The sequence below is a fragment of the Amblyomma americanum genome, chromosome 2 (assembly GCF_052857255.1).
Source record: "Amblyomma americanum isolate KBUSLIRL-KWMA chromosome 2, ASM5285725v1, whole genome shotgun sequence".
Taxonomy (NCBI): domain Eukaryota; kingdom Metazoa; phylum Arthropoda; class Arachnida; order Ixodida; family Ixodidae; genus Amblyomma; species Amblyomma americanum.
Window position 1 is genome coordinate 4739597 of NC_135498.1, and position 27777 is coordinate 4767373.

General features: G+C 45.8%; 1 protein-coding gene across 1 annotated transcript; it reads left to right on the top strand.

Annotated features, from left to right (window-relative positions):
* Positions 1 to 906: 906 nt before the first annotated feature.
* Positions 907 to 27573, top strand: LOC144118321 (uncharacterized). Its single transcript, XM_077651281.1, has 12 exons — positions 907 to 979; positions 5918 to 5969; positions 6187 to 6210; positions 7292 to 7377; positions 8963 to 9034; positions 12120 to 12233; positions 13222 to 13394; positions 14113 to 14237; positions 17021 to 17102; positions 19277 to 19426; positions 26430 to 26525; positions 27380 to 27573. The coding sequence occupies exons 1-12, from the start codon at positions 973 to 975 to the stop codon at positions 27545 to 27547; spliced, it is 1149 nt and encodes a 382-aa protein (XP_077507407.1). The 5' UTR covers positions 907 to 972; the 3' UTR covers positions 27548 to 27573.
* Positions 27574 to 27777: the final 204 nt, after the last annotated feature.

Consider the following 27777-nt stretch of genomic DNA (forward strand, 5'->3'; position numbering starts at 1 on the left):
TTTTTTAATGAATCCTACGCAGAAGCTGAGAATAGTATCAAGCATAAAATAAGCAGCAGAAAAATATTATGATTCATGAAACATTAAAATAAATAACCAGAAATAGAAAAATACATATTTTTAGACATGCGGAAGAGTTTTGAATGCAATTAACAAGGTAATCTACCGGTTGCAATAACGTAGTCACTTTCTTTTCTGGTTTTCTTTTTGGAAACAGAGAGAAAAGGTAATTCAAAGAAAGGTAAGGAAGGGAGGTCGGCCGGCCGGCAGTAAGGTGCATGACGAAGACAGGCACTCCGTGTGATACGTGTTGTCTCGCGATATGAGTGTCACCCAGTGCGTGCGTAGTCTCCTCTAACCCAGAACACTCCCAAGCAATTCATTGTATTATGGCATCACCCTGCTCCATTCGCACCCTCACTCGCATTGTACTTTCCCTCTCACGCTTCTCCAGTGCGGTGTGCCAGGCCAGGGTAACCTTTCTGGAAAGAAATGTACGTACAGGCGAACAGCAATCCGTGTCCCGTGATTGTTGGCCCATTCCCCAGTGTAGGTTAGTGCCATCCGTTGTTAGGCCAACAACAACAGTGGTCGCAGCGTGCGTTTTTTGGACGTTACGAAAAACGCGAAGCGGCAAAAGTGAAAGAAAGAAGAAGACGGGAGCTCACAATTCTTTTAAAGTTCTACGAGCTCTTCTTTTTTCACCGAAATGCTGTCTATTATTTAACTGTCAATACTGTTCTGTTGTTTTTATTCATTGATTTTTCAAAATTCACGATTGGTGCTACAATTTTGTCGTCATCTTCCATGGAAAGTTCTTTGTTTATTCAACTACACCTTGGCCAGTCCTCCCGCGTGGGTATGTGCCATATACCTGGGCTGAAGAAGAAGAAGAACATGGTCCAGCGATCACGCGCGGCTGTCCGTGTTTTTCGGCGAGGCTTACCTCGAAGAAGAGAGAGCAGCTAGACGATGGCAGGTGAGCGCCCTATGGAACTGTCTTCACGAGAGTTGCCGCCTAGATAGAGTGGAGCGCCTTGTTTCCGGAGCCCTTTCCCTGCTATATCCGTCTCGGTTTTCAGTGGCGACGTTCCCAGCCCTGCCGGCGCCCGCCTGCGCAAGTTTGGCAGTTCAATTGCATTAGCCGTCAAAAGAATACTCGAAGAACCAACGAATTCTTTTTAGAAACATCTCGCGTTGCTCTTCGCAACTATGCGACGTCCGAGAAAGGATTTTGGTCAACCAAGACAAATTAGTTATGCCCAGAAACGTCGCGCAAGCTAAACTGGTTAGCGATAAGGTTTCTAACGCAAAACGCACACCTCTAAGACCAAGAAAAAGCCATACAGTAGCGGAGATCAGCCGGAGCAAAGAAATTTGCTACTCGTAGTGACAGTAACAGCCACTTCCTAGAATACAGTGTCATTCTGCGGTGACGTTTCTACGCTGTCTTTTACGGCGACACCTGCGGCACGCAATAGATTAAGCATAAAAAGTTATTGGCCTTGACGTTGGTACTGAGGAGCCCTGCTGTGGCTAGCGCTTTAAGAGATGTCAGCGTGTGGTGAGCGACGAAGCTAACAACGGCGTGTTTAGTGCGACTGCAGCAAAGCTAGCGAAATAAATTGCATCTTCTCTGATCGCGAAATACATGTGAATGAAACCAAAGGCGCTCCGACATGGTGTTGGGATCATCCTTCCGTTGAATATTGGAGATGTGGCGCAAGTGTGCGCTGAATGCCGTGGACAAAGCCACTCACGAACTAACGCCCAGCAACACCAGTGATGCTTCAATTTACCTGGCAAACCGAGCACCAGTAACGAAACCAAGGGAAGCATAGAGAAATGCGTTTTTCTTAGTCATTGTGATATTGACAATTGTAAATTTGTGGTGTAATCACTTAATGCTACTTGCGGCATAAAGGATACTCAGAACGGAGGCCCTCGTTAGACTGTTGAGAAGACAATGGTATACGGAAACGAGAGGCTCATTATGACATACGTATAGTCAAGTGATTACACTACTAGTTTCCGTTATTTAAAACTACAATTTAAAAAAGCGTTTCCTTATACTTCCTTCGGTTTCGCTGACTGTTGGCTTCCTTACACGTATCACGTAAAGAGCCCATCATTACCTTACAGTTAGCCTGTACGGCTGTTTACACACGCTAGCAAGCGCGTATAAACTTGAACTTGTGCAAAGCAGCCGGGAGCCTAGACAGCCCAATTCTCCCCAGGCATAGCCCAGCCCTGCAAAGTGCTGAGGCTCTGCGAAACATGACAAGAGCGACGCGCCGAGCAACAGAGGTGCAGGGAGGCAGACACACGAGAGCGACGTCAAAAGCGTCTTGCAAAAGCTTCCGTGAAAAACTTCTTTCAGGGCAGTGTTGCCTCTGTCAACCGCAGTACACTTGGGGCGACCGTCTCCATTTTGTTTATCGTAATCTTCGGCCCATACCGCTTCAGTACTTTATATTGTAAAGCCGAAATTTAATTCTCCTTCACCCCTGCGAAGTCGGCGTACGAAGTGCAGGTTAACAAAGGATAAAAAGCCGAGAAAATGCATTTCCCTTATGCAGACTGGAATCAAAACGAAAAATAGGGTAGGTGTCTAAATTGCTAGGGTGTAAGGGGTTGCTGGGGGTAGAGGAGAAGCTTTAGTCATTTTTTGCAGAAATTTGTCTAAAAAAAATTATGAAGTCACTTAAGATATCAGTAACAGAATGAATTCGATAGCATTAGAGATCCCTGCTGGTGTGTTGTTGTGGGACTTAAGGTGGCAGCAACGTCGTACCAAGCAGCCGCACCTCGTACCATGGTATACTAAAACCATACCAAGCGTACCATATGTTATCATGTTATCTGGCTTGGTGCCACATTGTACCGGTTGGTACCAGGGCATACCAATGCGGTACCAAGAATTCATAGCTTGTATTATGGGATACTACACTACGATAAACATACCATACTTTATAGAGCTTGATATACCACTTGAAGAACCCGAGGTGGTCGAAATTACCTGGAGCACTCCACTGCTGCATCCCTCATAGCCTGAGTCACTTTGGGACGTTAAGCCCATAGAGTTTGTTACTATTACCTAGAAAAAAAGCTGGCGCCCCGCCTAAAGGAGTTTTCATGGAGCTTCCTCGAGACCACCTCAGCCACCATGGGCGCTCTAAGCATCATGGGACGGAGAGCTACCGACTGCAGAACCACAACTTTTGACCAAAAAATAAGGCAAAAATAAACGTTGTTCGATAGTCAAGAATGCCCTAACATTCAATATCCTGTCTATAAATTGCAACAAATGAGCAAAAAAGCATTTAAATGCAAAGTTTGCCCAAAATAAGTGGTGGCTTGCTCTCCTATTGGCTATGCATTGCAGACCACAAAATCCAATATATTGTGCTCAACGCACATTTTTAAAAAGAAATATGTTTTTAAAAATGTTGTCGCTTCAACGTTTTAAAAGGTTGTTTAATGGCACTTCGCAAAACATAAATCTTTTATTGGCGTCGTATGCTGTTGCATTTTCGATACTATGGCTTTTGCGCACTACGTTTACGCAAAATTCGTCGGCGTGCGGGGCGCGCCGTAGTTGGAATGGGACGTCTCAGTAGCGCCACTCTGTGTTTCCGAAAAAATCTGGCTGTCCCGCACCAAGTTGCTCACCGGCCCATGATGCTTTCAGCGCCCATCGTGGTTGATGTGCAGCGCCGCCAGCTTTTCCTTTAGTTAATAGTAAGAAACTCTATGCTTAAACCACATGAACCTAACCCTAATCAGCTGGTACTACAAGGTGCCGCACTGGTACCGCTGTAATCACTTTGGTACTAAGTAGTCAGACCTCTTACCATACTGTTCCACACACATTCTAAGCATATCATACATTTGTGGCTTGTTACCAGTGCGGTATCACCTTTTACCAGCTGGCACGATGGTATATCGCACACATACTAAGCACACTATACATTTCTATTTGCATCCGTCGCGAGCTGCGAATTAACGTGACAGGGCATTGGACAGACGCCGGCGGATTTTTCCTCGAATGGGAGCTCCAATGGTGTCGCATTAAAAAGTAGTGACGAATTAAGGGGGTGCCCTCAGAAAACCAGGGGTGGGAGTACGCCTCCCTAGGCAGTGTGCCGGAAAATCACTAGCTGGAATGAGGCCGCGGCAACTGTAAATCTTCCTCAAGTGCGCCATTTTCTCCCCTTCCACCGCTTGTTTACTTTCTCCAGTATTTCACTCACTGTGCCATCCGCAAGCTTCTTGGCGAGATAGAAATCAAGAGGAAGAGAAGCTTCATTTCGATAGGTGGTAGCAAGGGGTGGCACCGTAGCCGGCGACACCATAGGAGGCTACACGAGATCCGCCTGCGCAGCCAGAGGGAGGCAGTGAAGTCGGCACCGCTTTACAGAGCGCTTACATGTTCAGTTAACTGACCTTCAGCGCATAAACATCGAAGTCTCTATGAGGTTCATAGAGAAGTGTAGCAGAGAGAGAGGCGCTTTTGAACGGCATTTCCACTTATGTGTGGCGCTACCACTGCAATTTTTGACCCAGGTTTTTTTTTTTTTAAGGATAAAACAAGCACCGGTGTGAATTTAGTGAGAATTGTAATGTTGCAGGGTCTGTTTAACAATATCTCATTTACCGCCCTGCCACTCGCGCTTTTATCGACTTTCATCCGTCACATCGATAATCGAGCCAGTTCGTTTGGTTTTGGTCTTCTGCGGCTTTGACACCCAAGAATGACTCGAGCTATCAGGGACGCCACTGTGGAGGGATTTGGATAATTTCGACCGCCTGGAGTTTAGCGTGCACTGACACCGCACAGTACACAGGCCTCTAACATTTTGTCTCTATCGAAATGCGACCACCGCGGCCAGGATCGAACCCGCGTTTATCGGGCCAACAGCCCAGTATCATAACCATTGAGCAACCATCGCGGCTTATTCTAACTGATGGTATAGGTAACTATTCCGAGCACTTGCTACAGCAAACCTTCCGCTAGCGGTATAACTTGTTCGTGAATTTTCCTCATGTTAGATTTCGTTTCACGGTCGTTCATTTCGATAGTGGGTAGCAAAAGCTATACGGCATGTGTAATTTTATGATCGACCAGTCTGGATAATGGTGATATTGATAATGGTAATGGTGAGCGTATTGTAGCGTCTGACAGGGCCCTTGAAGATTAATATCTAGTGCACATACCTCTAGAGACAACTGCAGTGCATTCTTAGGATTCGTTCAAGCAGCGCTGTTGACATAAAAAGCAAACACAAAAATTAAATGCCAATAAAAGGGGGGTCATTGTGAGACAGCGCTATTTCACGCCGATAATAAAGAAGAAGGCAAGTGGTGTACTGCTTGCAGCCTGATCACACAGGAAGGGCCTACGATTTATAAAATCATGACCATCAACGCTGATAGGCGACTACCGTTCCTCGACTGCGCACTGCCTGCCTACACCTCCTAGGCAAACGTTTCTAAGATTTTTCAGCGCTGGCTGCAAAGGAACCTAGCCTAGTTTCACGACGTTCGGCATCTGTTGAGGTGCGCCGTATAAGGGCAGGTGCCTGGCAGGTGTACACTGACCTTTCAGCCTTCCCCTCGTATCACTTGATTTTCTGATCTAGAGCCACGATGCGCAACACTCACGTAATAACCCCAGTTCTGCCGTGGTTCAGCACTGGATCGAATGGCGCTGCGTGCGCGTGACAAATCAGATGCGTGACCTGTAGCGATTTTTATCTAATTGTTTTGAAATCCGGTGCATCTTTCATGGCCGCCTGGTAGGTTTTTTTTCATATTATATAAAACAGTACCACTTAACTCCTTCAGCGCTTCCATGCTGACCGCATTCTGCGTAGCTATTCTATGCGATCATACAAATAAGGCACTCTTACCGCAGGGCATGCAAGAAGTGGCATGGGCGAGAACAAGGTGAACGAAGATCTCCCAGAGTAAGCTCAACATCAAACGTGCTCTCGATAAGCCCTGGCCGCTTTGTAAAAAGCGTGCTTATTTTCGCCATGTGTGCGTGTGACGTGTGTGCACGCTTTGTGTGGATGGGAGGGAAGAGCGATGAATTCTGCTGGGTAAAACAGTCATTATGTGTTCCTTGTAATTCCATGTGTGCCCTTCACGTTCTATGCTAATATGACTGCTTCCATTTTGCAGCGAGTCTAAAGCGGCCGCGGAATCGTAAGTCCTGCCTTCATCGCTGCAACGCTAAGGGCGATCTGTGTATGACTTCACATTAACGCGACGTGGTGCCATGGCTCTTAGTGGCGTAATCCTAATGCTGAAAGCCTATTTAATGAGTGGCTAACAAGGCGAAGTTGCGCAGCAGCATAGAAGCAAGCGTCGCCGGTGCCGTGGCAGCAGCAGCCGCATAGGCGCTTCCACTGTACTCGCCTTAGAAAGTGTTTCCTTTCCACCTACTTCATGCATTCACTGCTTCCTTTCAAGCCAGCACATATTAGGCAGGCCATCACTGCCCTGCTCTCATCAGTGACGGAGGCAAAGTGTTCATGTGACAAGAGCGATCGCATGATAACGCTAAGCTACCGTCATGTGGATCAGGCCTGTCGAATAGACGCTTAAGTGCGCTTGAACTAGCGTTCTCGTAGTAGCTTTCGACATGCGGAAGATAAGCCCGTATTAGTCGAGCACTCCAAGCTATTTGATAGATCACCTCCATGCTAATGCTTCTGTTTAGCGGCGTGACACCCGTTGTTCGATCAGAGAAGTGCCATTTTGTTTCGCAAAAATGACACTGACCTTTGGTATCGACGCGAAGCTTTTATGCCTGATGGCTGTATGGGGCGATCTGGACAAGTCGAATATAGAGGCAACCTTCTGCGTACGGTCTCCATGCAGTGCTTGGGGAGGGCTCAGTCACAGCGCATGCGCCGAAATCTCGCATATGACTCTTCGCGTGGACGTTGAACGTGTCATAGCCGCTACTGGTAGTTGTAGCACGCTGGTACTCTCATGATGCTGCAGCATTCTGTAATGTGAATACTTTTCTTCGGAACCAGAATATTTTTGTTCTTCATGCAACCATTTTATCGAGAATAAATTTGTTGTTGTGTCGTTCAGGTTATTCGTCACTATGGAACAACGTTGTTGCACGAGTTGCCAGAGTCCTCGAAATAGCCACTGTGAGCGACGTTTGAACTGTCTTCAGCGTAAAATTCATTAAAAGAGAGATGTTCTGCTGCTGTTTTGTCTTTTCCGGAACAGTCGTTTAATCACATCTGGCCTTTTTTTTTTTTTGCAGCAACTTTGTGCATTCCTTGAAGATGGTCGTGATGTTGTCACTCCTGGCAATTGGCTGTGCTGCTGGCGCGTACTTTCTGGCTCTCAGTACGTGAGGACTTTCCCATTTCGGGTTGCCGATGAATTCGTTGTTTTACTTCCATCCAAAAAACATAAGCACCCGTGCGAATGATATCAATTTGCAACAATGGCCGCAAACAACGAGAAAACATGGCACCAGGCTGTCTTAGGCACGAAGCCTCGTTCTCTGCGGCAGCTTCTGCATGACTCAACCATCTATACGCTCAAAAGCCTGTCGTTGCTTTAAGTTGGTGCCACATGATTGTGCAGAAACCGGGTGCAAGCCCAGCTTTATTGAGCATAACTTTTTATTCTAAGGTAACTGCGGAATATTGTAAGATTGAGTTAAGGACATATGGATGAGAATGCATCATCCAATGCATAGCGAAATCTGGCTTTTGAAGGTTGTCCTGCCATCGCAATGAGTTAAGACTGCCATAGCAAACCAATAGGGTAAGTTTTTGCCAGCACACAGCAGAAAGTGCAAGCCTCCCGACGAGGAATCTGCGTATCTATTGATTGTTATAATGCAGTCTTAGGGTATTGGGAAAAACGTTCGTTCACTAATAACTTTCTGTTGAAAAAAATGCGCTTCCAGAATTTCTGAGTACGTAAAGTGTGTGACAACGCGTCCACCAAAAAGTGTTCGACCCGATTACATGCCTCCTTACAAGCAGTGCCGTTGCAATCGCTAGCTGTCTATCAGCTCCAGTTTGAAACGGTTTGCGCCATTCCTTTTTCGTCACCAAACATTGCGTAAATAAATCAACGACGAAATCTTATGCCACATGGTAGCGCGGAAGTATATATATTGTTGCTTCGTCACCAACAGTACTGGCATTTGTTACAGCGGCTGGAGCCTACGTAACCCACAATGTCTCAATGTGTGTCATTGAAATCGACTGCTTCACCGCGCAGAAATATTTTTTTCCGCGAACCCGCCGCCTTTGTCCGTGAAACATAAAATTGCAAGGGGCGCTATCTTTCCTACCGCATTGGCATATATCTACGTCAACGCTTCTTCTTGTTGAAATGATACTGGTAAAGTTTTCTTTCCAGTAAGCTGAGCCGGTACTGGACAGTATGTGTGGGAAGTGAAACTGAGCTAGAGTTTAGGCCCAGGCCTCACCCAGGACAGCGAGCCTTGGTGGCAGCTCGTTTTGCCTTACTTCTGCATCGCAATACCGCTTATCCCGCGTCTCTTTTGCCGGCCTTACGCAGCTGTTGTATCACTGGTCCTGGCATTGACCTAGACCAGCGCCTCAGGAGTTACGCGAGACCTTTGTAAGCTTTCTTTTTCCTTTCCTTTGCTCTGCTCCTTTATCATTGGCAGCGATCGCCTCTGACGTCAGGGCTGATGACTGGCCAGCCTTCTCACTCATCGGCTCCACTTGTCGATGGCGGGCCTGACCAATGGCAAGGCGGCAAAAGCAAGGAAAGGAAAACTAACACTACCAAGCACGGCCCCTGTGCAAAGCAATCTGATAAGTAAAAAGGGGCATTCCATATTCAGTCTTGGACGAAGTTTTCGCTCGTGCTTACAAGTCGCGCGCACAAGCGCGTGACAAGTTTGACTGCCTCGTGCATCAAGCACCCTTACACTCTTTTGCAGACCGTCAAGATGATGATGATGGCGATGTCCAGCCAGACAAAGCTCAAGACAATACTGCCCTTAGTTTAACGCGTAAGTGCGAAGAGAATGTCTTTATTTCAACAATTGTCATTATAAGGAAAGAGCACGTGCTTGCACATTTGGCTCTGAATTATTTAGCTGCCGGAAGTCGCTATGACATGCTTGAAATTTGAGTCTGAGTTTTTTTTATTTGATAATTTCTTTCATGATGCTCATGTAGAGGAGGCTGTCAATAATTCATAGACTGAAATGGAACCTCATTTTGGATGACGTAAAGACTGGGTTGTCATGCGTTGTTACTATGATCGTTTTTATTTTCTTGGAGACCAGACTACCTGGACATGTGTGGTAAAGGTCACAACGCCACAGTCAGTACAGCACGAGTTGTCTCTGTTAGTCGATCTACCAAAACCAATATCAGTAAATTGATAAAAAAAAGTGAATTATCACCGCGGCATGTAATATAAAATCGTCCCACGGTTCCAAAAATATCGTGTGCGCGCAGCACCACATCATAAATTCATTTCGCTATTTATGCCATTCTCTTTCTATATTACTTTCAGTAATCGGCGCATTTGGTACCTTAAGCTGTCATTACAAGCGCTCTGAAAAAAGAAAAGAAAATAAAAGAAGAAGAGTCAGTTTTGAAAAAAAGTAAAGGGCACAGAAACTTACTTTGGCCAGCTTCTCAACTGGAGCTAAGAAAGCCCGGGAGAGGCAGGGGCGTTTGGTTTAAGTCATTAAAAAATAATGCGCAAGGCACAGCCCGGGTGGCGACATTGACTCATATCCCCCAGCGGCGCACCTGCCTTGGCGCATTAAGTGATCCCTTGTGGCCTTCCGCACATATGCTCAGCTAGTGCCTCAACAATAACAAAAAGTGAACTATTGAATCACTATTGAATCACTGGGGGGGGGGGGGGGGGGGGGGGGGGACAAGAGCGCAGGTTGGCGTGCTTGTTTCAAGACGCGGAAACGTTAGCACAGTGCAGGGCAGTGAGTCCCAAGAAACCAGGCTAGCCAGGACGGCATACCATCCACAGACTCCTTTTGGCCACTCGTGTCGAAACGACGCAGCCTCAGTCTACATCAGAGCTTGAAAGGAGGCCGCAACATAAGTTTGCCGCGTGGCCGCCATGCAGCTTGAGCAACGAAACGTTTTAATGATTGCAAAAAGTTTGGCGAGTTGTTACGTATTCATTATTCACAACAGCGCAGGAAACACGGACAAAAGGGGAGAGGGGCGCTTGTGTTGTCTATTCTCTCCTTTTGTTTCCTGCGCTGTTGTGGATAACAGACGTGTTATATTTCTCCCGGACTACCGCTCTGTGGCTATCTTGCTGCCTGTGGCTTGCACAGTCTAGTCCAGGTCATAGTCTCGGACATTCGCTCCGAACAATACGTACCAGTCTGCATCGCCTATCTTACTAACGCGGCAAGGTATTAGCAAGGAAAGCGCTATTTCCCTTCAAGCCCAACTTTTTCGGACAAAAATTTTGAAAATTTGAAAATTTTATACGACACTGTAATGGAAATAATGAAGTAAAAAGTACATTCTTGTGATATGCAGCAAAATCTTACCATTAGTATTTCCGCCTATCGCACTGAACACTCAAGACTGCCATAGAAAACCAATGGGGAACGCTTTTGACGACATCAAAAACGTTAGTAAAAAAAACCGGAGTGACGCGATAGCTACAGCCGGTCGAGTGGAACACGCTCAATTTGCGAAGTCAGTCGTTCGCCGCTCCGTTTCGCTGGGCGTTCCTCCTTCTTCATCCTCGTCCCTGGACGTGGATTCACTCTTCCCATTTCCCTCTCTCCACTCTGCTTCGCCGGCGCGCCGCGCCGCCGGCAGCTGCTCCGCACCACGTGACCAACCACCATGGCGGCGCCCCCGCGCTGACGGCTCGAAATGCTACCGTAATATAGCTATCGCTACAAAAAACATACAAGACTGCCGTTGGGTGATCTACGGGTATATTGATTGTTATAGTGAATTCTACATAATGTCACGTAGTGGTGACGGCAGTCGAAGCAGCGATGAAGACTGACAAAAGCGTCTTCTAAAAGAACTGTTTATTGGGCTGACTTGCACCCAAAATGGACTGAATCACTCGGCGGCGGCGAAGCGACAAGCGTGCTCGGCGGTCGTCGAACAGAATGCCGGCCGCTGTCGGCCGTGCTCAATTTAAAGCTGATAGCGAACTTTCGAGATAAAGAGCGCAAATTTACTAGAACATTCCGGAACAACGTAGAATCAGCTCTGCCTGGCTGCGATCAATCGAGATGAATCTAGTCGCGTCTTGCGTAGCAAACAAAGCGATAAGGTGGTGTCGCGGCAGATTTGAAAAACGAACAAACACTGCAAATATTCGCGGCATTACTCCCCTCTCAAAGAAGCATCGACCCGATGCATTAAAACAAATAATGCGACTAGTAAGGGAAAAAAACGGATCTTGCGAAAATAGAGCATGGAAATGCAGCGGCCTTTAGCGCGGCAATAATATGAAAAAATTGCTGTCATAAACGGTTTCCTGCTCAAAAATGCTTTTGTCCAGAATTGTTGGATGTGTTCCAGCCGTGGCCCTTTCTTGAAACTAGCCAGTATAAGCTCGTTACAATGTTAGCGCTCAGTTCGCACTAAAAGAAACTGAAGTCCAAGCGACGGCCAACTTCAACAAGACGTGGGGGTGTTTCTTGACTTTCTCGAAGAAAGTAATATTTCTTGTGACGGTAAAAGTATAACGTTTCATACTTTGAATTTAAAATACGCGGTTAGAATTGTCACTTGTGAGAACCGAAAAGAAACATCTTGCGACCACAAGTCGCCGAGAATTGTTACTGATTACGTGTAACGCATAATCATCCACTAATTACAGATTATGACTGTACTTTTTCTTTCCCCATAAAACGAGGAAAAAAGAGAAATAAAATTTCGGGTGTATAGTGACACGCGCCTCTGTTTTTGCCTCAAATAGTTGGTAATTAGTTTACGCAGACTTAGTGCACCTCTTCTCGTTCATCCACACGAAATTTACAGCTGGAATAATATCAGGAAGCTCGACTGGAAAGGAATGTCTCCTTAACCTGCAGAGGATCTCCATTCAAGCTGTGATTTTCTTATTCATTTCAGCCCACCTAATCTGCGTGAGCAAGAGAAGCCCCAACTATGACAAGAGGGGCGACGTTCCTTACACCTCTTGCGACTTCGTGATATACTATCCGAATATCGCCGATTTCGATCCAAGTACGTGAAAACTTAAGCTTTAGGCCGGATGACTTTCCTTCTTTTCTCATAATTTATTATCACGAGAAGTTACGACCAATATTTATAAGGAGACGGAAAAATATATCAAGAGCGGGTATGTTAAAACAAAGTGCTTAATTTTTCAGGGGTACAAACAAAAAAACGTGGGGCGTTCTTAACAATATTCTTAAAGGAGCAGATGCGATAGCATTCAAGTTGCCTTGTATTTTGTCTGCAATGAGTGTCTTAAGTTGTTTTTAAAATTTTTCCGGCAATACTCCGGTTGGAACCGGATCCATTTTCTGCGGTGGGCCTAGTGGGTTGTCCTCTGATTCTCTCATTTGGCGCTGCTTTATGATTGGTCAACTGCCGGTCACGTGCTATCGATGATGGATGTCTTGCAGCCCTCTGAACCACATTCATAGATTTCGGCAGTCCTCTTACCACTACTGGCGCAGTGGTACAGTGGTTAAGCGATGCACCACTAGCCCGGCATGCCGCTTGTATCAAACTCGGTCAACGGCGGGGCTTCTGTGACCCAGGTTGTTCTTTGTAAACTCCCCTAAGATTTATTCGCGCCACCACGGGGAACAAATGGCTCCCAATCTTATGAACAGGCTGTGATGACGTCGCCAGGTCACGTGGCACCTCTCGACCGATCAAGTAATTTTGTGGCAGAGAAACCGGAAAGACGGCAACCTAAATACCATCGCATTAATTATGCCTGCATGCTGCAGTGGTAGAGCCTATGGTGCCGTGCTTCTGAGCGGTAGAAGTAGCGTGTTTGTTTCCTTTTACACAAGATTGCGTTTTTTTTTGTCATCATATCAATAAAACAAACAGCTGCTTAGAACAGCCGGACCTTAACTTACACGCACGAAAATACAGCGTCTGTATAAAATATGTAGTTAATACTAAGCTGCAGGCTATTTAAGCAACCTTAAGTTTGGATCCAATGACTTCTGACTTGCGCATATTTCCTTTTCAGAAGTTTCGTTCGACGTTCGTGGCGTGAAGGTTATCGTCGGGTTCAACACGAAAGACCCGAACAAAACTCACTACGAGCAACTGAGCTCGTGGGTCGGCATCAAGTACGCCATATTGGACCTCACGATCGCCGACGACTTCTCCGATATCTCCGCGAAGGGGAAGGAACTCCAGGTTCGTGAAAATTACAGTTCGTTTCTGCTGGCGCAGAAAAAAAAAAGCTCAAAGTTTTCTTTCTTCATATTCGGCCAATCCTTCTATCTAATGTGCGTTCATACGCACTCTCGTCTGGATGCAGCCGTGCGTGTCTCTACCCTGTTCGAAAACATTCACATTCTCTTCACTGAAGGTGATGACAACGATGTCCACCTTAGAAGATGACCATTTCCACACGGCCGCGTTGGTCGTTGTGAAAAACGCGTGCCGACCGATAGCAGTGCACGAAGTGCTTGCGGTCTCACCGCAAACATGAAACATTTACTGGCAAGGCAAAGTGGCAAGGCGAGGTTGTTACGCGTGGCACTATCTTAACTTCTGTCAAGTTGCGCTCGCGGAAAGGAGTCTGAACCTAAGAAATTAGCGCGAATGGCTCTTTCACCCGCCACGGTATCTGAGCTGCCGTAGCCTTCTGTTATTCATCATGAGGTCGCGGCGTCGAACCTGGTATACCAGAGGCCGGCTGTTGACGCGAATAAAAATTCGGTTGCCGAGATTTACGTACGTCTTTTAATGAAATTATAAGTTCTCCTCTGCGGCGTGTCTGACGGCCGGCTTTCGCCAGTAGGATCGGTCAATTACTGTTGATTATTATTGTCATTATTCGGCTTCTTGCTGCCTGTCTCAAAAGGAATGGCACGTGATGTGTAGCGCATGGTTTTGCTTGCTTTTTAAGAACGCCTTCAGTAACATCAGAAAGACATACCAAAAGCCCGTGATGGCCTTCCTTGGCATCAAGGTGCAACCTAAGGATGCCGACGCCACAACGGAGAACGGACAGAAGCTGGGAAGCATCGCTAAGTAAGTCCTCAAAGCGGCTGCAGCAACGGTCGAGCAACGTAATTTTGCTATTTCTTCGTTAGTTGTAAGCAAAAGAAATGATGGTTAACCGGCGTTTACCCAAGGGCACGACAATAAATGACCGCTAGTTAGCTAAAGAAATTATTAGCGCAATAATTACACACACCGCGCATAACGAACCGACAATCGGTTTATTGTTTTGACAGGGCTGTATGGATGCTTTATAGTTGGAGAAATGTGTGAGGACGGACTTTGTTGTTTGGAAGCGCTGCAGCGGCCACTACTGCACATGCCCGGTCGCACAGCTGCTCGTCACTCATGACGCCACTAGTTCACTGCACCGTAGGTGAGCGAGCGCCGCCTCTCAGGAACATATGCAATGCATGGTGGCTTCATAGTGGCTGTAGATCATCTGTCCTCGAATACATATGTACTGACACCGAATCACGGTACCGGATCTGACAGCATGTAACTACTTTTTTACTCCATCTCGCTCCATCCTCAACATTCCGCGCCATTGTTCAATAGCGACTATAACAATCCAGCCCAGGTGCTAAATTTAATGACCAGGGATGAAGAGTACTGAAGACTGATCGCATTTGAATAAAATCTTGGTTATATATAAGCCCTAAGTTATAACCTCGTGATCGGCGTGGCTGGCGTTGTTTAGCATACACTGTCCATGAACAAGAAAAAAATTAAAGCGCGTTTGAAGCTCGCAGTGGCAAGAGCGGGTGCACAGACGGAAAGAGCGGCACTCTAGTAGCGGCTATTTGTCTATGATAGGTCACGATGATAGCCGCCGTGACGGTTTGTATCAACGCTGACAGTTTCTTGAAATTCATTTCCTCCATTCTTTCTGAGACTTTCCAAACAACTCACGCTAATCCACCAACCTTCTCATCCAAACTCTATTCGCAATAACAACGCCTTAGTTTCTCTCAAATACAGGAGTCCCATCATCTCCGAGGCTTCGTTCATCCAGGGCTAGACTGCCTTATGCATGATAGATTAATGGCAGCCGCTTGATGTCGCAGCAGTGACAGTTCTCCTCTAGCTGGTAACGATAACTCGCAACGTGTCTTGTTCGAAGCTACTCTTTCACTTTTCTCCTCGCACCAGCTTAACTACCCTGTCACTGTTCTCCAAAAAACTCTAATAATATCCTGTTCTCACTTTGTGAAAATTGACTCCACTCCTGATAATTGCAAATTTCTCATGTCCGTGGTGACCTCTTGCACTAGAGGCTGGAAGGCCTCGCACTAGATACAAATGCGACCTATCATTTCCACTTCTTGCATGCAGCAGCGCCAAGCATCCTCTGCCGCGCCAAATTTTTACTGGTAACATTTTTTTTTTCTCAAGCATCGAGCCGAAGCCGAAGACGAAGAAATGCGAAGCTCTTCCCTTCTGACCGAGAAACAAAATATGCATTTCGTTTTTTCAACATAACTGTCCTAGACAGCTGTAACATTAAACAATTTAGCATTCCCTTTGACTACCGTATATTTACCGTAACTCGTACTAGATGCTTCAAGGTTACAGCACTAGTTCTTCCTTCTCCGTGACATCTGTACATATAGTCGCGGGCCGTTGAATTCTCGTTCGCATACTACAGCTGTACATGTACCTGAAAAATTCGACACCTGTCGCTTACTTTTCCGCTCACGTGCTCTAACACTTACATCTTGATATCTCCTCGAATTGATCGATTAGTTAGGCTGATGTGTCAAAAGGTAGCCAGCGGGCTTCCCCTTGCTTTGTTTTAGATGTATATTTGTGCCAGGTGGCAAAAACGCGATAGCTGTTGCGAACGACGGTCCGAGTGGATTTGCGCCTTATCAGATTCTGCGAGCCACTTCCAAATATGGTTCCCGAAGCATTTCGTGCTTCTTTGAAGCAGCGACTCTTACCGTAATCATCTTTACTTCTCTCATATCTCGCGTGGCGTGCTTGCCATCCATACACCTAAGCGCCTATATGTCTTAACCAGAAGGGGCTCCATATCCTGCAGTGCAATCTATGGTAAATCTTGACCACATAAAGCTCACCGCACTAATTCCGGACAGATGCCGGCCACCAGCACGTCAACAACTGCTGGTCACCTGTGCCCGTATCGCACCACGAACTCCAGATGTGCACCCAACAAGGCATTGCTGCGTGGTACAGCGACGTGGTCACGTGCTTCTGCGGGTGTAGCAGTCTGAGCCCTCTGCGTGCACTTAGCGCCTTGTTGGATCACCGATGTTCTCGTTTTGCCCGCCTACCAACGTTACAGCCGAGCTTGTGTGTGCTTTGTTAGCGGTAGGGAATTTTCTGACGCAAATAGTTCGCGAAAGCTGAAGAGCATAACAAAGGCCACACATGTTGAAGAATGTGTGCGGTGTTTCTACCAAATATTAATCACACGCTGATGGGCTGTGGTATCGAGTTGCATTATTATAATTGCATTGTAATTGCTTGCTGACTGTGTTCATTTTGATTTATGTATTTTATTTTCAATTTCAGGTACGGTCAGGCCGGAATGACACGCGAACACGCATGTGCTGTGCTGTACTTTTGTACTCTGTAGCGGTATGCTCCTTTATAGCCACCTTGAAAATGTGTACTTCGGCAGACACTTTATCTATAAAGACAAATCAGGCTACTTGTAGACTGCAGTTCAAAGTATAGAGGTAAAATATTTTATTTTGTTCAGAGGTGCCGCCCACGTTTCATTCCGGCCTGATTGTACTGGAGGTGTGTCAAAGCGCTCTCTACAGTCACAAATATCTCTTTTTCAGCAATGCTATAATAATTTTTCAAACACACAAGCCGCCAGGGGATTCATGCATAATCGGCATCAATGAGCTCATGATAACGAAGGTAAGCACCACATCACATAGACAGCCTGTGAGTGCAAAAGAGAAAAACAAGTTGATAGAAAAGAATCTGTTGGGCAACCATACCAGCGTCCAGTAGGTATTTGCTGTCTAAGCAGGTCCTTATCTGACTGATTCATCCAAAAGGATTCGATGCGTTATGCCCAACTTGTTTTTACTGTCTACGAAGCCTTCTTTAAAAGAAACGAGTTATCTTCGTATACGCTTCCAGAATTGTCCGCGTCTCGGGGCTGCCACTCGCAACGAGGCATCGGCCATTCGAGACACGTAATACTCTTGTTTGGTCGAGTTGGTTCATCTTTGAAATGATGCGTACTTGCGAGAAGGAAACGTGACACAACAAAGAAACACATGTACATGTCGTGTGTGTTTCTTTGTTGTGTCCCATCTTCTTCGCGCACGTACGCACCCTTTCAAGGAATTCAAGACACGGCCGCCGCTGAGAACGATGTGACTCGCGGATATCGTGACAGATTGGCCACCCTTTTTAACGCGATAGCAGTCCGGCGTTGGCGTCGCTGTGGCTGGAAAGTCCTGATTGGTCGAGAGAGTAGTGGCATGGAAACGAGTTTCCTGAGAAGAAAAAAGTTGTCGAGCCTTTGAGTCAGGAGCAAGGCGCGCTACCTCCACGCCGCTATCGGACGTTCGTTACAGGGGATAAATGGAGGCCTTGTACGAGCGCCTCACGTCGCACACTAGTAGCAGAGATGCACTACAGGAACACTTGTGTATTTGCATTTCCTGCAGCGTCGTGGCGGCATAATTGCAGGTGGCTGGAAGGGGGGGGGGGGGGATATATACATACACAAGTGAAACACGCGGCATCGGCTAGCCATTTGTGCAAGACACAATGAATGGCGAGAAAAAGAGAAGAGCGTGAACTGCGCACTCACAACTTCTGGCAAATTTCTTGCAGTAACAAAAAAACACAAAAGAAGAAAAAGCGCGAAAAGGCAATTGAGCACTGAGCATGACAGAAGTCCAACAACAGTGCTCGGAACATAGCATCGGACTGGCATTACGGTCTTTAGGTGCATTAGCAATTATTGTCATTAATTAGTATCACCAAATAATACTGTCTATAATGTGTTATGAAGCAGTATGTCATCTCAACAAGCGTGTATATGTCAGCGAAAGAGCGCGCAAGGGGACCTCCAAGAGACCGCAGGGACCCTTCAACGCTATCTCGGCATACTCTTAAGGCGAACCTATGTGTTCCCGAATAATTTTAGCGGCTATTCTGCGTACTGCATGGTAATTTCTGCGTGCCTCCGCGGCAACAAATGGCGAATATTTGTTGTGTTCCGAATTGTTGCACAACCTGCAGGCAAATGAAAAATGTGTTGTTATTCGCTTTTCCCAATCACTGCGAGAAGATTGGAGCGTGGAAATAACGCCACTGCAAAAACCAGACAATTTTCTTCAGACTGTGTGATGTCGCTCGAGTCCAAAATGCATTCTGGCGCAGTAGTATCCTTGTCGTCTTAGTCTCCACAACGCGAGAGCAGGCGTAGCTCACTGCTTTCGCCCGTAGTACAGAGAATAAGGATGCTGCTCCGATAACATTTCAAGGCGTCATTTTGAAATTGAAGTAAAGAGTTGGGGGGTCGTTAGGGCAACAGCAACCGGTAAAGCGTACTAAGTAGTCAAAATTTTCCCGCTGTGAGCAATTAGCAGCTTTGGGAGCTTTTTTTAAAATAAATTCTTACAGAACGCGATCAGACATCATTGTGAAATTTAATAATGAAGAGCTTCCTGATCCCCTTTCTACCGTGTATTGTGAGTCATTAACAGCTACTTTCGGCGAATTCGGCCTTTCTGGCATGTTGCGCAGTTTCAAATGTTCCTCGACCTAGCTTACAATCACCACTTGCCCAATCATCTGTTTGGGTATACCGCTTGTTTTGTAAATTCGGCGACTTCTATTCTGTTGGCCAAACTCTTATGACAGCCAGAGACTACACTTAGTAAAAAGAAAGCGCGTGTGCCATTTATTGTATTGTGTGCACATAAATTGCACATATGCAGCATAAATGTGATCACATACTTGAAGACTGCTCTCTTACTAACAGACAAGTACCATTTTTCGTGCGAAGTTAATGACAGTTTATTAACGGTCACCTCAAGCATAAATTCCTCCTTTTGTTTTCATTCCAGAAAAATTACGAAAAACTGGCCGAAGGCATCAATGGCTCTGTGGCCATCTCCACGACCATCGGAGTTACGCAGTTCGAACCCAAAGACGCGGGCAAGACAAGCATAGGAGATCCGTGCAAGCAAAGCAAAGTGCTACGACGTTCAGACCAAGTACGTGTCGCTTTTTGGGCACCTGTGAACGCACCGAACTTTAGGCTTAGCTTAATCTATTGAGTTACGCACTACTTACGTTAATTGCCCACATACCGACACTAATTATAACAATCCCAGCACACCTGGACGAGCCAGGCTCGTCTTTAGCCGACTGTCATTACTGGCGCTAGTTTGTTTTCTGACTCTCTCTCCCTGCTCGGTTGAAGGCAAGTTGGGTTTGTCAAAGCCTTTCTTAGTTTTGGGTAGATGGCAGCATGGGTAATAAAAAAATTGCATCATTTTGGAAGAAAAATAAGTGCAGTAGGAGATTAATCTAATTAGCCTATCAAATCAAACATCAATACTGTTTTCGCCCTCTGACATTGAATCAGCTGTCCTCGACCTCAGGTTCTGTACCCATTTACAACACTGACATCCAAGAGATGTTAATACGAAATCTTAAAAGGAGATGCGCTAACCCCAGGAAGTGCCGAGACACTACCGCGCACATCCCTCGCATATCCTTTTGGCCGCATTTTCTGTATCCAAGTGATGTCCATAGGAAGTCTGTGAGGATTTTTATAGACCTCAACAAGGACATATTGGTTATTGGTCAAAAAACGGTAAATTTCCTTGAGGATTTTTATGGGCCCAAGAGAAAAAACCTGCTTGGTCCGCGTGAAAAATATTCGCGAAGCCTAATTTACATTTTCTGCTCTTAGACGTGGAGAATGAAATGACTATAGCTGATTACAATAGTGCCGTTTCCTAGACCAACGCTGACATTTTTTTTCACATATGTAACAAGCATATGCGAAACACATCAGGTTACAGAAATCCTAGAAGTCAGAAGTCATGCGGCATCAACCAATTGAGCGCACATCCGCTGAACGAAGAATTTCCACGTGGTTATATACTCCCAATCTAAGAGCCTCTGTCTGGAGCCAGTGGATCTTGCACGTTTTTATTTTTTATTTAGTAGCAGATACTGCGGACTACTCATATACGTGATCCAAGCAGGAGGGCAATCTGTGACAAAATGTGAATTCATACATAGAAAGCATATGACAGTATAAGAGAAACAATTGCATACAATTCAACGGAGCAATATTATTTCATTCAATTGTGAATCTGTGATGACACAAACAAGAAATGAAATTGAGCTGACCATGTTGCAGGTATCTTCTATTTCAAAAAAATGTAATGAGAAATGATTTAAGTATATGTCCTTTATATCACCCGAGCAGGATATCCACCGTATAGTGTGACAGGGCATCTAAAACAAGAACTTGCCACGGACAACCCGCGCAAGTACGCAAATGTGTTAGTACATAGGGCTATGATTCGGATATCCCCGGAATCTGGTGTTGTTACCGGGGTACCGTGCACCAAAATTCTGTGGTTTTCACTCACCAAAAGTAATCGTTTGTTAGGGTGCCATGCTTGAAAAAATTATGAACTTTTCACAATAAATTTGCTAAAAAAGAACTTTTCTCGCATACTGACGGCTTTTTATTCATCTGCAACCTCCCCAAATTGTGGTTTTTCACAGCCGATTGAGAAATTATCAGATTGGCAATTAAAAGTTCTCGGTGGATATATCCATGGTTCTGATTTGGGGCTGCCAGATGGCAAACTTTCAGAATTAAATTATACCCCAGAAAAGTTTAGCAACTTAAGATAAGACGGTGGTGGTGGTGAGTGAGTGAATGAATAAACTTTATTGCTCTAATAAAGGAGTCTTGCTGCTTGCCCGAAGACTGCCGATGTCTTCCAGGCTGAGCGTGGTTGGTGCCCCTAGTCCAAGGCACCACTGTCCCTGGCCATCCAGCATGCGTGGCTCACTAGGTCTCATTGGACCTTGAGCTGGCTGCTGGTTAGCCGGTCCTCCCACTGCTCCGCATTTGGCTCTTTGTTGCCTCGGAAAGCTACATTGTGTATGCATTCCCATGTGATATGATACAGCGTGGGGGTTGCTCCGCACCACGGACATGTATCCCTATACTGCTCCGGATACATCTTATGTAGAATGTGAAGGTTGTGGAAGGCTCCTGTTTGGAGTCTTCTCCAACATGTCGCTTCATATTGTGTTAGGAGAGGATGTGGCTGGGGACATCCTCTGGTGGTGAAAACATTTATTAATTATAGAGAGAGGTGTTGTGGGTCGTGACCTGAAGGGTCACGCCCTTACAACCACTAGGTGGGATGCCTAGTCAGGCACCCCATTGGCGGTTGCCGCAGCCCGGGCGCGCTGCGTTAAGGCCCTTTGGGCCTCGAGGGTGCAGCAGCCGGACAGGGTCGCCCCCCAGTCCTCTCGGGGGGGGGGGGATAGGGGTTAGGGATCGGTTTTGCTGGCAGGCCCACACCATGTGGTAGGTGTCAGACACCTCCCTACAGTGTGAGCACCGCCCGTCGAATTGAGGATCGAAATTATTTAGAGTTGCCGGGCACAGCATCGTGTTAGTGAGCAGGCGCCGCAGTACCTTATCGTTGGCCTTCCCCTGCCCTTTGCACGGGGTGGGAAGAGTTTGGTGGTGGGATCTGTAATAATCGCATATTTCCTTAAAAGTGTAAACCGGATTGAAATCGGAGTCCTGGTCAGCGTTGGGTCCCGTGGGGAATGCCCGGAGAGAGAGCGCGCGGGCGGCGGCGTCAGCCGCTTCGTTTCCGCGGAGGCCTTGGTGACCTGGAGCCCAAACGAGAGATCGGTGCGCAGGATCCGAGTCTCGGCTACGATTTTGGTAGATGCGATAAGCCAGGGGAGTAGCCCACCCTTGCTCGACGTTTCGACAAGCCCCTCGCGAGGCGGTGATTACGTATTTGGAGAAGTCGGAGGCTGCTAGGGCGATGGGAACCTCTTCTGCGTGAATTGCTGACTGGGCCTTGAAAGTAAGGCCGTCAACTGTTTTGCCCTAAGCGGCAGCGATAAGTCTCGGTCACGCAACCACTCTCAGCTACTACCGCCCCATTTCACCAGCAGCAAGGCCCACCTCGACCACACCCGTGTCTCTTATAACAGCCACTTGAAAATCAATGCGTCTCTGCAGCTGGTGATCGCAATTCATCATGTTAGATGATCTACGTAGAAGGCATTGCTGTTTCTGTGGAAAAATTCTATCGGAAAATAGAGAAGCCCCTGCTACGGTTCTCGTCGGTTGACAAAGATTTTTCGTCGATTATCCAGCCTAACATATGACGCAGGCGAAAAGAGGAGCTTTGTTACGTCTTTTTTTTCGTATCTGTTGTCGTGTGTCCAGGAATAGTCGGCAACAATATATGAACTCCAACGCACGCGCAAAGGGACCACCGTGAAGCTGGGCTCGGCAAAGGAGATTTGTGCTCGAGTGCGGTTTCGTTGTTAGTACTTCTCCACGTCATTTTGCGGCCGCCATAAATAGATTTCTTTTCTGTCCGGATAAAATGCGCCCCATCCACAGAGAACCATCAATGCTTCCATACTGCCGCCGCAAATTGGGGCTGTGTTCCCATCAGGCACTAACAACTGTATTCGTTGAGCTTGACAGCTTAGCGAGCTGTGGAGCAGGAAGCGATGCGGATAACATTTAGGGGAATACTTTCGGAGAAATGAACAAAAAATGAATAAAAATCAAGAACACCTCCCGCACCACCTAAACAATAATAGAGTACCGTGGATTAGAGAACAGCAGCTCAACCGTAGGCCTTCAGAAGAAAAAAATATATATATACAACCCGCTATGCCCGCCGCGTCCGAGGAAATCTACCAGTACTAGTGTCGATGCAGTTCTGTGTTATACCTCTGAGTAGTATGACCCCTGGCTTCCGAGAATGATCCAATTAGTTTTTTTTTCCTCTAATGGTACTTTTCTAAAACAAACACGTTCCTTTTTATTTGCTGTCGCCAATCTGCATAGACGTACTGATCACCTTTGACCTATAGAAAACCAACTAGTTCAGCAACGTCAAACAAAAAGTCTACAGTCATGCCAAACATTTTGAACAAAGCAGCACAGTGGTTTGATATTGTGATATTAAAACACCATGCTTTGTTAGATAAACAATCCAAGGATGGCGAAATCACTTTTCTTTATTTATATGCACACACCCCTCGAAACCCAGAGTAAAATTGCATTACCGGGCACGCAAATTGTTCTCAAGATTCTTTCGGATGTATTGCTGCCGGGCGCTCGGAACCCGTCTGTCCGTGTACAATGGAGTGAAGCGGGGCGAAGGCGGAGTGAGGAGTCGGAGCAGGCTCCGTGACGTCACGAAGCCGGAAGAGCAGAGCGCCCAGGTGCTCCGTGGCTCAGCGGGTAGGGATCATAGAACCATCGAAGAATTAGAAAGATCAGAATTAGAAGTCAAATTAGAACTGAAATTGGAATTGGTATGCATAAATTTGGGAATTGTTACTGCAACTGGAAGAACAAAGTTTTGAAAGACCATTCATGGGAAACAGCTTTAACCTTCAAAAATAATTTGGATTCCGCTCTTGATTCTTCACTCGTTATCGACTGTATTTTCATTGATTTGGTCAAAGATTTTGAAATAATTTGCCATACGCTATTGATTCTGAAACTAAGCACGCTTAACCTTGACCCGAATGTTTTAAAACGAATTGAATGCTTCTTGGCTAACCGCACACAGTTTGCAACTGCTAACAGCCATAGCTGTCATTATTGCAGTGCAGCATCTGGCTTGATAAAGAACTCAGTTCTGCGGCCATTGTTCTTTCTCATATTTATTAACGACTTACCAAATAGCATATCGGCTCCGGTAAAACTTATTGCTATTGATTGCGCTATTTACCTTCAAAGAACAAGCCCTTCATACAGGTCTTTCTTTACGACCGACGTTAATAAGATTTATTCTTGGTGTAAATAACACTTGGCTAATTCAGCTTAATGTTACTAAATTCAAGTCCATGAGAATTTCCCGCCATTAATCAAAGGAAGTACATTGTTACTATTCGCTTCCTGATTCTCCACTAACCCACGTTTTCTCTTACAAATACCTTGGCGTGCTATCTGTAGTAACCTAGTAACCTTCCGTGGCAAGCTCTCGTGGATGGCATGACAAGTAACACCGACCGAGCATTTAGTTTTTTACGACGCAATTTTCTGGCGTCGCCCACTAACTTGAAACTTCGATTTTACAAAACAGTATTCAGGCGAAAACTCTGAAATGCATCGTTAGTATGGGACCTTCTCTTTAACTGTTTAATTATAAAGTTCCAATATATCCAAAGTCATGCCGTCGCTTTCATTATTTTTAACTATTCTCGAACCACAAGCGTAACTCTAATGTAGTCAAATCTAAATTTTCCTGATCTTTCAGGTCGTCGCAAAATTACCCGTATATGTCTTTTCCACTAAATCTACCGTTCCAACCCTCATCTCAGAGAATCTCTAGTTGTGCCGCCATCATACATTTCATCCCGCAGCGACCACCAGTTCAAGGCTGGTGTGTAGCAGTCACAGCAATTAACATTTCGGTTCATTCATGCGCAAGACATCCAATGAATGAAACCATCTCCCCGCTTCCATCGACTTCATTACAAATGCTGTCATGTTCAAAAATCCTGTTGCCCATTATACATTGTAGCTCTGGCGTTCCAATCCTGTTCCTTTTGTGTTTTATTATTTTAACTGCTCTCTGTAATGCTTTGACCCTGCGAGCAATTAAATAAATATGAAATTGAGTAAATAAGCAAAGCGTGTATATAGGCAGAGTGAGAGATAATTTGTAAGTAAATAATTAAATGACGGAAGCCAGCAGCCACCGAAACCGAGGAGCATGGTTGGTGTCTTTTTTATTAATTTTGTAGTTTTTCATTAATGGGAGACTATACAAACAGAAGAAAAAACAACCATATGCCCCCGCTGGAATCCCAACCCACGACCTCCGAATTTTCCGTCCGGTGCTCTACCAACGGAGCTATGGCGGCAGCTGTCCAGTCTTATGCTTTCGGGGGTATTTATGCGTATTGTAAGGGAACCTTGAGAGTGTTCACCAGCGCCACCCTCGTCCGTAGCGGCGGACGAGGGTCGGCCGCTCGCGTGGAATTCGCGGTAATACAGGACGTACAACGTCCGCCGCTATGTATAAGGGCGGCGCTTGTGAATAACCTCAAGGTTCGGTTACACGCAAACATCAATACCCCGAAAGCAAAAGATTGGACAGCCGTCGCCGTTGATCAGTGGGTAGAGCACCATTAAAATTTCCTGTTGGGCGAGTTGCTAGTTCATTTTGATGTATAGGGGTTGATGTGTATTTGTATGCGCTATAAACCTCTCTAAATCAAGATGGTAGAGCACCGGGCACGAAATCCGCATTGTCGTGGTTGTGGATCCCATCAGCGGCATGCGGTTGTTTTTATTCTGCTGTTATCATTCTCCCATTGATAAGGACTACAAAATTACTTTTTTAAAAACATTCCCTATGCTCCTTGGTTTCGCTTACGGATGGCTTCCGTTATTTTTGTCATAACGAGCACCTCTTTCCATTTCCTTGTGCGCTGAGTAATAAAATAAGTTACATTTGGAATTGGAATTAAAATTTGCATTGTAAACAGAATTAGGAGACTTTTCATTGCAGCCGAAGAAATGGCAAACATGTAGAGGAATAATTTGTGAACGCTAAACTTAAATTATCATTGTTGTGAATGATTTCAGTTTGTCAACACAAATCGCTCACGAAATCGGAGCCCAGATGCTAACGCAATCTTCTCCACTACAATCGCATTGATCACCCGCGAATTTTTTGCGACATATTTTTTGGGTACGTCCCATAGATGACGCCAGTTGCACCATCAACGGAGCAAAGCAATCGCTCAGGCAGCAGCATGCCATCCTGCGACTGAGATAAAGGCGCAGTGACGCAGTTAGAGACGCTCCGCCCCTTGCGTTTTTCACTTCATCGCCAAAAAGAGTTGTCAAGCAGACGTCCAGCACATGCTCAGCAAAAGCTGTGAGGTCGTGATAATTACGCTTTGCGTATAAAGCGGCAGAAAGGGTTAACTCGTCTTTGTTTTGGAATGCAGACATGCAAAGGTCTGTCTTTCAACGCCAACACGGGCCACGCCATCAAAGATGGCCACGTCTTCTTGTGCAACACTAATGCTACAGCACAGGCGCTGGTAAGTAAAGCGATCGTCGATGGCATATTGGGTGGGCTGTTCACGTCCAAGTGCCAGCTGAGTGTTTCGAAGGAGCGATTGGTCGCGCATAGCTATTGCTGCGTTGATATGAATGAAGTTTGTCGCTTTGTCTAAAATACCTTGGTGAAACGCAAAAGCTCATTTTAACCATTTGCAGTTTTGGCATATCTCACGTGTACTTGAGTACTCTGTACTGTGCGATGTTAATTGAGCGTAGCGCTGATTGCTATGAAAAGGAAGATTATACATGTCACGTTAAGAGACAATAAGAGAGCATAATGGGTCAGGGAATAAACTCGAGTTAAACACATCCTTGCTGGAATCAAGAAGACAAAGACAGAGGCAGAGCACGTAATGCGAAGTGAAGATAACAAATCAGAGGGATATGATAGTCGTCACTGCCCTGCCGAGAACGCAGTTAGTACGATTATTATGCTCATGCTTGCGTTGGTATATAAAACACACGGCACATTTTGAGCACATTGAATGCCAGTTAATCAGTGGAACACAAATAAACGAAGAAAGGAAAGAAGTGCAGAAAGAAAGAGCTTTAAGCGGTTAAGTTCGCGTGCTCAAAACCCGTGCCAGGAACCCCATCACAGTTTCTAAAATATTAGGGTGTTTTTATATGAATGCAAAAAAATGGTGCCGAAACTATGAAATAAAAATTGTCGATTAAGTAACACATCTCTCTTTCATCCTATCCTTTTTTAGCCTTCTTTATGTTCTGACAGTGCATTATTGTCCGTCTCTGGTATTCCTGCTATTTATGCCATGCAACATTGCATTGCCGAGCGCAAGCAGAACTCATGGCATCGGTATTTCCCTTTCAGTTTGTAAAGGCTGGGGATGGACCACCGTCCACTTCGTGGAAATTCAACATTGCCTTCTACGACATTGAAAAGTACACGCCCAAGAACGACACGCTCTGCCCTAGCTTTGATTTGAAAAATTTCTATAGAAAAGGCCCCAGACAGTTGGTGGAAAGAGGCCGGGCCTGACATCCGGTAGCAATAAACATTTTGACTCGCGGAAGACTGTGTACATGCTGTTGTGGCAGAGCTTTTTTTGAACAAAAGTTTGTTTCGCTAACACCTTGAAGCTTGGCGCCGAGCTCATCGGCACTGCAGTGCAGGCTCGCCTCGCTGCCTAGCGCCCGGCGGCAACGCGTCCCAGCACGCTTTTATTTATTTATTTATTTCTTTATTTATTTATTTAATACATACAGCTA

What these genes read in the sequence shown, in the direction of transcription:
- LOC144118321 (XM_077651281.1), top strand. An exon ending in GTGAACGAAGATCTCCCAGA is followed by an intron (nt 5,970 to 6,186) that starts GTAAGCTCAACA and finishes TCCATTTTGCAG; the next exon opens with CGAGTCTAAAGCGGCCGCGG. An exon ending in CGCGTACTTTCTGGCTCTCA is followed by an intron (nt 7,378 to 8,962) that starts GTACGTGAGGAC and finishes ACTCTTTTGCAG; the next exon opens with ACCGTCAAGATGATGATGAT.